The 13,147-nt window shown below is 35.6% G+C and overlaps 1 protein-coding gene across 3 annotated transcripts in view; it reads left to right on the top strand.

The window, feature by feature from the left end:
• Positions 1 to 13,147, top strand: part of nubp1 (nucleotide binding protein 1 (MinD homolog, E. coli)) — a 33,878-nt gene that overhangs the window by 16,518 nt on the left and 4,213 nt on the right. For all 3 annotated transcript variants that reach the window (XM_051887836.1, XM_051887835.1, XM_051887834.1), the window contains exons 7-10: positions 3,264 to 3,418; positions 4,212 to 4,322; positions 6,173 to 6,275; positions 6,603 to 6,686. In XM_051887836.1, the coding sequence (XP_051743796.1) occupies positions 3,264 to 3,418; positions 4,212 to 4,322; positions 6,173 to 6,275; positions 6,603 to 6,686 (453 nt within the window). The remainder of the gene's footprint in view (positions 1 to 3,263; positions 3,419 to 4,211; positions 4,323 to 6,172; positions 6,276 to 6,602; positions 6,687 to 13,147) is intronic.

Here is a 13,147-nt window from a genome sequence, read left to right as displayed (position 1 = left end):
GAGTCTAAAGTAGACTATTGAAATAAAGTGTAACTGTTAAATGTGTTTTAAACCCTTTACTACAAAGGAACAGAAAAACTGGCATCATGTTCCATGATGACATGCCCCGAAAAGCTCTGTTCTCTAAAAAGAGCACATGGCTCTGTTTTTCTGAAGCCCTAAGTTAAGTTTAGACTGGATGAGTTTCACTTCCTCGTGCTGTGTATTGTAACCACTGTCTGATATCCTAATGTCTCATCTGTGATGAGGACTGGTCTGTTTTACTGTGTTTCACGGGTGTGTTGAATGTGGCTTCTCTATTCTGCCTTCTGTTGATACAGTAATGAAAGATGTTGAGCAGCCCCATTGATATACATATGATAGCTGAATGACTCTTGATTGGCGTCGAATCTCATACACAGAGAAATATGCTATAGCCGTTTTTTAGCATGTTTATCAGATGTCGTGCCAGCTGTTGTTTTTTGCACTTTAGGAAGTAACGTTGTACATTTCTGGCAAACTTGTTTTGTTTTTTGAATGTTTAATGTAAAACCTGCGACTGAATGCAAATGGACAGAAGTTAAAGGTATAGTTTGCCCAAAAATGAAAAATAAATAAATGGTATAACAGTGACATTCACCTGTTAGAAAACCAAAATATTTTCTTTTCTGTTCTTTTTTAAGAACACTGTAACTATGTGTGATCATTTATCACAGGTGGGTGGTTTGGCAGGACAGTGACTATTATGCAACCAGAATTATTTTGTGTGGTACATTTTGTATGTTATCATACCAGACGTGGAATGCTGTGATTTTTTTTTTTTTTTTTTTTTTTTTTTTTTTTTTTTTAACGCTGTATTATCTGTGTGTTTACTTTTGTGTTAAGCTCTCTGTTATCTCTGTACTTTCTGTTTACTTTAGAGTTGTGAGAAAGACTTATTGTAAGTAACGCTGGCCTTGTCTGGCTGGAATAGAAAACCAGGATTATACTCCATATCTCCGGACTGCACCTAAAATGCTTGCAAATGCGTCAAAAAATATAATTCTGTGACAAAAATGAAAAATCTAGTCAATCAATATGTGATTTCTCCAGATATAATTTTGTAAGGGTTAATGTTTCCTGCATGCAACACCAAACAGGGCCACTGTTTCCTGCATGCGAGATCAAACACAACACAAGCTGTGATGTCCGATTTGTAATCAAATGACTCTTTTTAATGAGACGGTCAAAAAATTCACGCAACAGCCTCACTGACTCTTACTCATTTAGTCAGTGAGTCTGCCTTTCTTCTTTTTACAGTTATGTCTGGTTTTAAATGGACATGGGAAACGTTTTTTTGTGTTAGATTATTAATGGCATTTTTAAAAACATTAAAAAAAATTGACAACAAATAATATTAGTTATTGTTTAAGGTTCAGTTATGTGGTTAAATCAACTTTCAAGGGTTAGTTCACCCAAGAATAAAAATTCTGTTGTCATTTACTCATCCTTATTTCGTTCCAAACCTGTAAGACTTGTGTTCATCTTCAGAACACAAATTAAGATATTTTTTATGAAATCTGAGCGATTTCTGTCCCTCCATAAACTACCACTTTGATGCTTCAAAAAGTTCATAAAGAGATTGTAAAACTAATCCATATGAATTGAGCAGGGGTGTAACGATATGCTCAGGTCACGATACGGTACGTATCTCGATACTGGGTTCACGATACGAGACATATCACGATATTTTGACAAAAAATTTAAAAATTAAACTGAAATTCAAATAACAGATTTATTTAAAAAAATATTAACAAATTTCAATAACTTTCTTTGTTGTACATACAAGATCACATTTCAAGGTTTAATAAAAACCTTCTGTATTCAAATTAACAACTGAATAGGTCTGTCTGTCACTAAAAAAAAAATGTAAATTCTTCATGAACATAGAATTAAGAAGCCTAAGACAGAACTTCTTAAAGCAAAGCATCACAAGCATCTTTTGAATTTCCGTGAGCACAGCTATTGCAGTGGCACTGCGGTGAAAGAAAGCCACGACTTTTCTCGCGCGATCAAGCAAGCGACTGACGCGAGAAACATTTAAACCTGCCTGCGACGCGAGATTCGATGTGTGTGCAAAATTCTTAATATGCGGTGACAACCCGGCTTCTCTCACTGCCTCCTCCATGTTGCGTGAGACACCGTAAAAGTATCGCCATCACTCTACGATACATATCGTAACATTTTTGCATTGCGAAATATCGTACTGCGATATATGATTACACCTCTAGAATTGAGCAGTTTAGTCCAAATTATCTAAAGAGACACCATCACTTTATATGATGAACATTAAATTTAGGCTTTTATTCACATATAAACATTGATCAGCTCAGTCGTGCTGCGTAACACACGAGAATGAACCTCATTGGTTTTCGCACTTCAAGCAAACATGCTTGAGCTTCCGTTTATCATATCTGACGTTTGAGTTGATGAATGTTTATATGTAAATAAAAGCCTAAATAAAACCTATTTATCATATAAAGCGATCGAGTCTCTTCAGAAAAATTGGACTAAACTGCTAGATTCATATGGATTTAGTTTTACAATCTTTTTATGAACTTTTTGAAGCGTCAAAGTGGTAGTCGTGTAGACTATCAATGGAAGAACAGAAATCTCTCAGATTTAAAAAAAAAAAAAAAAGATCTTAATTTGTGTTCCGAAGATGAAAGAAAGTCTTATGGGTTTGGAACGACATGAGGGTGAGTAAATGATGACACAATTTTAATTTTTGGGTGAACTAACCCTTTAAGGGAAACTTTGAGTGACATGTTGGAACCATAAATGACACCATCAACCAACATTTAACTTTTTTCCAAACAGGCAATGATATTTATATGGCACAAACCAAACTAAATACCACTAGCACATAGCAGTGAGTAGTTAAAAACTAAAATAAGATGCTATGCACTCAACCAACTGAAGCGATTTTGAATGACCATCTTTGTACTTTGTAAAAGTACTTCAGTAATTGTCTGTGTGTAGTCGTCTTTTTTGTCTGGAGCAAAGCATCCATTGGATAAATAGCATCAACATTACTTGTGTTTTTGTTTGCTGTTTTAAAGAATGTAAATCACTATCAGTGTACTTTCTATCTGCAGTATAACAGCTTATGTAGAAAGTTTTGGCATCTCTGAGATTGCATCTCACAAAAGATAAGACTAAAGTGCTAAACAGTGCAGTTGTTTGCAACTTGATACATTTGCTAGAGTGCAGTTTCTCATTGTCGGTATCTTGCTATTGTTTAGGTATGATAAAACAGTTCCTGAGGGATGTAGACTGGGGAGAAGTGGACTATCTGATTGTAGACACGCCCCCAGGAACATCTGATGAGCACTTGTCCATTGTGCAGTATCTCAGCGGCGCTGGCATCGATGGGGCGGTCATTATCACCACCCCGCAGGTGAAAACTCAGACAAGTGAAACACTGCATGTTCCAGGAAGTTGCTTTTACATGTGATCTAGTTTGCATTAAAAAAAGATTAAAAAAAAAAAGAAAAAAAAGATTTGCATTTAAAAAAAAAAAAAAAAAAAAAAACAGAAACAACCAGTGCAAAATAATTTAGTTTGATTTTAATCATGAGTTCAGATCTATTGAAGTGTGGGAAATAACATGCTTTCACACTTAACTGAAAGTTTAAAAAAAATAGTTGATTTCCTGCACGTTGTCAGTGAAGTGGAACTCAGTGGTGTGAAGAATGTATAAAAAAGACAGTTATTTATGTCCTCAGACAAGTTGCACTTCTTAGTTGCACACATGCTTAAAGAAGCCACCAACAAATATTTCTCACATCTGAGTATTTAAGCATTGAGTAGGCATTGGCAGTTGATTAGTAACATCAAGGATGGTTCATGTTTAGAGAGTGTGAAAGGGCACAGCTGCACTTAAACGTCCTTAAAATAGCCAAAGGTCTTTTCAGGACTGTATTGTTTTAAAATACCAGACTGTCTTGCAGTGATACACTTTAAATTGAATGTCTGCTTTATAGCTGTTAGGGTCACCCTTCTTGTGGCACATACTGCTACCACAGCACATGAGAAGAAAAGTATTAGCCAACATAAACAATTTTGCTGTATTTGTAATGCATTTATACAAGTATTTCAACATATAATGATCCCTATTAATATGTAACCACATGTTGACTGCTATATAATGTTTTTATTATTATTTTTTTATTGTTCCCTTTACAAAATAGGAAGTGTCTTTGCAGGATGTGAGAAAAGAGATCCGATTCTGTAAAAAGGTCAAATTGCCCATCATAGGTGTGATTGAAAACATGAGTGGCTTTGTTTGTCCTAAATGCAAGGTATAGTATACGAGTTTAAATGTAGTATCTTACAGCAAAACACAGCACACATCACCATTAATGTTTTTTGTATGTTAACGGTGTTTCACATTAATTTTTTCTTTGAACTTGTGTGATGTAGTTTGACATTTTCTTCTTTTTGTTTTATTTTTATTGACATCATTTACTTACCCTCATTTCATTTTAACCTGTAAACTTCCTTATGTAGAAGGAAAACAGGAATTTTGAAGAATTTCCTGGTCTTTTTTCCAGGCATTCACAATTTATAGGGACTGGAGCTTATAAGCTTCAAAGTAGATGCCAGAGCACCATAATTTTCACAAAATTTTCATGGCCCCCAGAATATTTTGTTGTTTGAATATCTGAACATGCAATATATCAAAAGAAAGAACAGAGCCTTTGCTTTAAAGAACAAAAAAGTTTTATTCTAGCTTCCTGCATTCTTGAAGATGGGTAACTTTCATAAAAAAGCAACATTTTAAACAAAAAATGTGAGATGTGTTTATTTATTTTATTTTATTTTTTGTTATAAGCAATGCTTTTATCACTTGTTTTTGCTTTTTCACCTGTGTTTTGATCCAGAGATTCAGTACTCTTTCAGAAGATGCGTAATATTTGAGTTTTTGAGTCAGTATGCTGCATGCCAAGTTTTCCGAAGCCACATATTATGTGATAATTTTTTATTGCCCTTTTATGAAATAGTGTACAGAGGTAATTCAGAGTTAAAGTCCCCTCTGGGTAGACAGCAGACTAATTTCAGAGCGGGTAGCTGCAGAGAATAAAATAAAACAAAACAGATAAATAAAATTAATTACATAAAAATAAGCATCATGATAAAGTAACAAAAAGGAAAAAAATATTTTTTAACATATGTGATAATACTTGTAACGGGGTAAGTTTTATTCATTTTAGATAATCACAATGTTACATTACCACATCTTTCAGTGTAGCAACACAATTTTTCATATAATCAATAAATTTGCCCTAGTTCTTCTCAGATAATGTCTTTTTTTTTTTTTTTAGATTGAGAGATTTAGATTTCATCTGTAACATAAGATGATAGTTCTCTCAGCCACACAACAGGATTAGGAGGTTCTGTAGATTTCCATTGTATAGCTATACATTTCTTTGCTGCTGTCAGGGCCATCTTTATAAGTTAAGTTGCAGAACTGATTCATTCCCATATAATATAAATAATGGAACAAATGTAAGTTTAAAGGATTAGTTTAATTTAAAATAAAAATTGCCCCATGCTTTATTCACCCTCTAGCTATCCTAGGTGTTTATGACTTTCTTCTTTCTGATGAACACAATCGAAGTTATATTAATAAATATACTGACGCATCTAAGCTTTATAATAGCAGTGAACGGGTCCAACGAGTATAAAGCTTCTGAAGTGAAGCAATATATTTGTGTAAGAAAAGTGGTGTGGAGTATGTTTTGCTTTGGATGAATGCACTTTCTTGAGCTTAATACTCGTTGGTCCTGTTCACTGCAATTATAAAGCTTGGATGCGTCAGGATATTTATTAATATAACTCCGATTGTGTTCATCAGAAAGAAGGAAGTCATATACACCTAGGATGGCTTGAGGGTGAGTAAAGCTTGGGGTAATTTTCATTTGAAAGTGAACTAATCCTTTAACTTCTTTAATTGACTTTTGTTGTGTGGATTAATCATTTATGATGTTTTTGCATCCTCTTTGAAAGCTCCATTGTACTTGCATGGAAAAAGACGATAAAATTAGGTTTATTACAGAGTAAAAAAGTCGTACATGTTTAAAACAACACAAGGGTGACTGACCTGTCACATTTTATATTGCTTTTTGTTACCCTTTGTCTCTATTTACAGAATACTTCACAGATATTTCCTCCGACCACAGGAGGAGCACAGAGAATGTGTGAAGAACTAAATCTCCCTCTTTTGGGCAGAGTACCCCTGGACCCACGGATAGGTAAAAGAAGCCCTTGTCTTTCACCATTCACAAGGAAGATCATTTTTAAACCAGATTAAATAGTAATCAAATGCTATTCTACATTTGTTCCGCATTAAGTGGTCAGGATATGAGGAAGTTTAACAATTTACACTGCAGCACTGTGGTGCATCCTGTTTCTTGATTTTTGTGAGAGTGTTTCCTTGTTTTTATATTTGCAGCATGTAGTCAGTAGACTGAGTCAAGTATCAAAAAACTCCCTACAGTGGTTCTTCTAAAACATGAGGAAAAGTCAGCAGCCAGCAGTTTCTAGTTCTCAAAATGTACTTCTGTATTTTGCTTTTCAAGGGAAAAGCTGTGACGAGGGAAAGTCTTTCCTAACTGAAGTTCCAGAATCTCCTGCAGCAGTGGCCTATCAGAGCATAGTCCAGAGTAAGTCATCCAAACCCCAGCAAGCCTCTATTTACTCACCTGCCCCACGCATAAGCTAATGAACTGGCATAACTAACCATTCTGGTAATGCTGCTTTAGTTTTTTACTTAACAATCTTAATTACTGGTGTAGACAAAGACCAAGAATTGCCAGGGGGGGGAATTCTATAATTTTTTTTTAATTAAAGGTGCAATATATACGAATTTTGCAGTAAAATATCCAAAAACCACTAGGCCAGTGTTATATATTTTGTTCACTTGAGTACTTACAATATCCCAAATGTTTGCAACTATTTGTAAATCGTGAGAAAATTGCAATTTTAACCAAGGTTTCGGGACGTGTGAGTCGCCGCCTGTCAGTTGCATCATACCCGCGTTACCCTCGGTTTCCGGTTTTATTTTCTAGAAACCATGGAAACACCAAAGACGCTTTAATATATTACATGTTTTAACAGACAAGGGAACAACTGTTTTGATAGATTTATTGACATAAATATTGTTATATAGCTCAACAAGTTTAGTCTTATTGTTTAAATCTAATTTTCTTGATTTTTTTTTTTTTGCGAGTACCATGCTTTACCATGCCTCAGAGAAAAACACTATTTTGTGAAGTAGCTAACATAGCATAATCAGATGCAGCTTTATTTTTAGTAACAGTAATACAGCATTTTCTCCATCATACAATACGTTTTAAAATGAATTGCATGCCATTTATCAACACAAGCCATCCAGCATTTAATATGATATTCTAAAATTGATCTAGCTTACTGCAGTGTGCAACAAGTGTCTCACAGCAGCCACCGAGCGAATGCTCAGAGTAACGTTATAACATAATTTTCAACACACTCAAATGTATCTAATATGATAAACAGAGCTGTGATACCTCATACTCATGACCGGAAAAGCGGAAGCGGCGCCGGCGACTGTGGCATAATAAAAGTTCCGCTGCTTGCGGCGTGTGTTGCATTTGTCTCTCGTTAACAATCGCTCCAGAGGCCTCGTTCAGCTCCCACAACACTCGGTCCTGCTCTGCTTCATACTACAGTAACGTTAATAATCACATCCATGAACATGATTTCTTCCCGAGTCCTATCCTAATTCTTTTCAACCGGCTGCGATGTAAAGACCACATGTCCCAAGATTCCGCGCTCAAACTTGGCGTCATCAAGCTACGCCTTTGTTTCGAATAGGCCTCTAGCGACCTCTAGCAGACAGAGAATATTACATATTGCACCTTTAAGTTAATTACATAGATGTAAATGCAATGTTCAACAGGCCTATTCATCTTCTGTGTGGATAGTACATTAATGTTCAATATTATTCACTTTTGTTTAGGGCTATGCACCGGTTAGCGTGACAACTGCCCCATAGGGGTGGCCGAGTACCACAGGCAGTACGCCAAAACACATTGTTGCGCACATAAATGCTGTTTTGCATGGATATTAGGACACAGGTCAAGTACAAAGCTTTGTTTACAATTGAATGCCAAACAATTTTCCTTGGTGGTGGTGGTGGGGGTGGGGGGCACAAATGGATGCCCCCTACACACTGAGAACCACTGAACTATAGGACAAGTTACACCTGAGATTAAGCATAAACAAAGACAACCAGTATAACATAAAGACAGCAAATATGTTAACAGTTCGACTGAGTCAATTTATTTCCTCATTTCTTTTATGAATAACCGGTTTTTACGAACGTTTTCAGCGAGTCATGAAACTCAGTGGGCATAAGACATTTAATCTTTTTTTTGCCAAGAACGCCCAAGATAACTTTCTGAGAACTTGTTTTATACAGATTCTGTCTTCCCTTTTTTGGTTCCTTTAAAGTTGTTGCACTTGATCTATTTCTCTTTATCCATATTCACTCATTTACTACTTTATTAGGTATACATGCTTATCATGGAAATGGATCCTTTTCAGACTGTGATGACATGTTTCCACAGTTATCAACATCACAAATCCTAGTAATTTTTTTTTATTTTTTTTTTTAATTCATATACATTTATAACGTTATACTTTGTGTTATATTACCGTGGCATTAAATTACAAAAAATTAAATGGGAATAGGGTCCATGGAGAAGAAATGTGATCTGAGCGATTGTGCCAGAAGCGATAATTTGAGTTTCTCAGAAATGTCTGGCCTCCTGGGATTTTGTTTATGCATGACAGTCTTTCAAAAAAAAGTCAGTCAAAAAAAAAAAAAAAGAAATGCAGTGGGCCTTATCCATGATTTTAAAAAATGTTTTGAAAATCCATTATGTAATTTGTTAAATTAAATTGAATCCATCTATAAACATTGTGTAATATTTTTTTTTTATATATAATTTTGTGATTTGCAACCCTGTAATGCAAATTTGGTACGTCTAAGTACCCTGATTAAAACCCTGATTTCTGTGATTTTGTAATAGGGCCTAAAAGAGTATTTGTTTGGTATTTTCCTTACTATTATTCTATTAACAGGGTTAACAGTTGAGCTTGAGCCAACATTACAATTTGTATAATTTTCTTTTTTTTTTTTTTTTTTTTTTGGGAAAAAAAGAAAAATGTAATGGAGTAAAATTATGTAGTACCAGGGTTGCTAGCAAAATGTGGGACACGGCTAAATATTATAGGTCAAAATTTATAAGTAGGGGATTAAAAACATTTGATATATTTAAAACTACTTTTCATGCTAGATTAATTGTGTCTTACATAATGTTATGTGTAACCTGATTTTGTTTCTTTTTTATTTATTTATAAAGCACAATTAACAAAAACACTTTAATGTTGACCAATGTGCTTACAATCTCACAATATAATTTACTTTCAGACAAACAATGACTAGCAACATCTGTTAAGAGCCTCTTGCTAATTAGCCTACTGAACCAAACGGTAATTCAGGTAAATGTAATTTCAGGTTTTGTTTAAAATAACCTAAAAAAGGAGCTAGTCTAACACCGGTTTCACACCACAAGCGTGAACAGCGCATATTTTTATTTTTTTGCCATGCGTGTTAACCAATGGGTGTGTTCACACCAGGAGCAGGAGCAGCGTGTGACCGTCAAGCAGGAACGCCGCGTGAGCAGCAGTGAAACTGGGGTTTCGGCGCCGAGTCTATTTTTTGCTATTGCTATTATAATCTCTCTATTAAAATAGCAATGGTCCTGAGTCACACTGCTCAAGTCATTGATAAAGCTGCCAAGTCATTGCGTGGTCACTACTGTTGAAATAAAACGCTTTTATTGCGTGGAAAGGTCACCGTTATTTTCTATAAGATAAAATACTCAAGTTTTACGGAAATGGGTCATACCATTGACATCACCTGACCAGTTTAAGTAACGTTAAATCCCTGCTTATTCAAGGGTGCGCATTTAATGCATGGATGGACCAAACACATAATGTAAGTGTCTAAATGCATACGCACAGCTCAATGAATGATAAATGAAATTATGAACTTAATGTCATTTAACTGAATGTACGAAGGAAATTTTCTGAAGTAACTACAACATTAACAACACTGAAATAAGAGCGCGCGGTTTATCTATCAGTCAGTCGCATATAAAAGTTGCGTTCGTTACTATAGCAACAGTAAACAACCGGCGCGTTTTCTTTCAGAATCATCTTAAGGAAAATGCTCCATATACAGAAAACAAAGAGGGCTTTTATAACTATTCCGTGAAGAAAAGTTAGTTTAGGATTAGTTGGAAAAGTGCATGATATTCTAAGGTAGTCTCTCCATGTAAGCTTTTGTTGTATGTACCTGGAACACTTTAATAAGGTTGTGTAGCCTTTAACACTATCCTACACTATAGTTAACATGAACTAGGCCTTACAACACTTTTAAAGCCTTTTAAAATTTTGGCTTATGTAAATTTCCACAAATGCCAATTTTTATTAAAATAAAGTTATGTAGCTTCATTAAGAACTAACATGAACTAACATTAATAATGGACAAAAGGTTTTTGTTTTTTTGCCCCCACTCTTTAACCGCCTGAAGGTCGCTGTGTAATTCTCATCCTGACTAAGACGCATTGGGAGAAGCATTTCAATAACCCTATGAATGCATATTAAAATGGAGAATCGAATCGAATCGCATCGAATTTTAATGTGAATCGTCTCGAATCAAATCGTTCTTAATTTGCAAAAATCGTTCTTGAATCGAATCGAACACCCATGAATCGTGAATCGAATTGATTCGTTGTATACCCAAAGATTCACAGCCCTAACAAATTAATATATGATTTCACACAAAAAGTGCTCAAAATGCACAGAATAAGCATGTTTACTTTGTTTTAACAAGAATTGGAGTATGTCAGAAAAGAAAATTAAGAATCAAAAATATTTATTGAAGATTTACCCATTTAACTTGTTTTTAATTATTCAGTTTGGGTGAAAGTATGGTGTATTATAAAAAACTAAAGTAAACTAGCCAGAAAATATGATATATAAACATTCTTTTAGTTATTACACAGACAGGTGTATACAGGTGCTGGTCATATAATTAGAATATCATCAAAAAGTTGATTTATTTCACTAATTCCATTCAAAAAGTGAAACTTGTATATTATATTCATTCATTACACACAGACTGAAATATTTCAAATGTTTATTTCTTTTAATTTTGATGATTATAACTGACAACTAAGGAAAATCCCAAATTCAGTATCTCAGAAAATTAGAATATTGTGAAAAGGTTCAATATTGAAGACACCTGGTGCCACACTCTAATCAGCTAATTAACTCAAAACACCTGCAAAGGCCTTTAAATGGTCTCTCAGTCTAGTTCTGTAGGCTACACAATCATGGGGAAGACTGCTGACTTGACAGTTGTCCAAAAGACGACCATTGACACCTTGCACAAGGAGGGCAAGACACAAAATGTCATTGCAAAAGAAGCTGGCTGTTCACAGAGCTCTGTGTCCAAGCACATTAATAGAGAGGCGAAGGGAAGGAAAAGATGTGGTAGAAAAAAGTGTACAAGCAATAGGGATAACCGCACCCTGGAGAGGATTGTGAAACAAAACCCATTCAAAAATGTGGGGGAGATTCACAAAGAGTGGACTGCAGCTGGAGTCAGTGCTTCAAGAACCACTACGCACAGAGGTATGCAAGACATGGGTTTCATTCCTTGTGTCAAGCCACTCTTGAACAACAGACAGCATCAGAAGCGTCTCGCCTGGGCTAAAGACAAAAAGGACTGGACTGCTGCTAAGTGGTCCAAAGTTATGTTCTCTGATGAAAGTAAATTTTGCATTTCCTTTGGAAATTAGGGTCCCAGAGTCTGGAGGAAGAGAGGAGATGCACACAATCCACGTTGCTTGAAGTCCAGTGTAAAGTTTCCACAGTCAGTGATGGTTTGGGGTGCCATGTCATCTGCTGGTGTTGGTCCACTGTGTTTTCTGAGGTCCAAGGTCAACGCAGCTGTATACCAGGAAGTTTTAGAGCACTTCATGCTTCCTGCTGCTGACCAACTTTATGGAGATGCAGATTTCATTTTCCAACAGGACTTGGCACCTGCACACAGTGCCAAACCTACCAGTACCTGGTTTAAAGACCATGGTATCCCTGTTCTTAATTGGCCAGCAAACTCGCCTGACCTGAACTCCATAGAAAATCTATGTGGTATTGTGAAGAGGAAGATGCGATATGCCAGACCCAACAATGCAGAAGAGCTGAAGGCCACTATCAGGGCAACCTGGGCTCTTATAACACCTGAGCAGTGCCACAGACTGATCGACTCCATGCCACGCCGCATTGCTGCAGTAATTCAGGCAAAAGGAGCCATAACTAAGTATTGAGTGCTGTACATGCTCATACTTTTCATGTTCATACTTTTCAGTTGGCCAAGATTTCTAAAAATCCTTTCTTTGTATTGGTCTTAAGTAATATTCTAATTTTCTGAGATACTGAATTTGGGATTTTCCTTAGTTGTCAGTTATAATCATCAAAATTAAAAGAAATAAACATTTGAAATATATCAGTCTGTGTGTAATGAATGAATATAATATACAAGTTTCACTTTTTGAATGGAATTAGTGAAATAAATCAACTTTTTGATGATATTCTAATTATATGACCAGCACCTGTATATAGGCAGCAATACCCAAATCAAACCCGAGTCTGTGGTCTTTTTTTCATTCATGTGCAGTAATATGACACAAGGCTTTTTATTTGTTATTTACGTTTACATGTTATACACCTCCCCATGTTAACAAACTTTCAAGACTATCAAATTTATAAATGACCAACTTTATAACAAATTTATAGTTGTCTTTGTAAAAAAATGTTCACTTTATATGTAGCTTGGCACCGCTGCAGTGACGCTGTACAAACGCTTCCAGTGTGAATACTCTGCAGCTGCACATGCCGCTCAAGCTTGCACTGTGAAACGAGGGTAAGATGTAGAGCTGCTACTGCAAATGCCCAGACACCACTCAATTTCAATCTGGTCCTTGGAATGTCTAGGATCCTCTGAATTGCT

The sequence above is a fragment of the Ctenopharyngodon idella genome, chromosome 3 (genome assembly GCF_019924925.1).
Source record: "Ctenopharyngodon idella isolate HZGC_01 chromosome 3, HZGC01, whole genome shotgun sequence".
Lineage (NCBI taxonomy): Eukaryota > Metazoa > Chordata > Actinopteri > Cypriniformes > Xenocyprididae > Ctenopharyngodon > Ctenopharyngodon idella.
The sequence above is the reverse complement of the archived record's forward strand: the minus strand, read 5'-3'. Positions and strand labels throughout refer to the sequence as shown.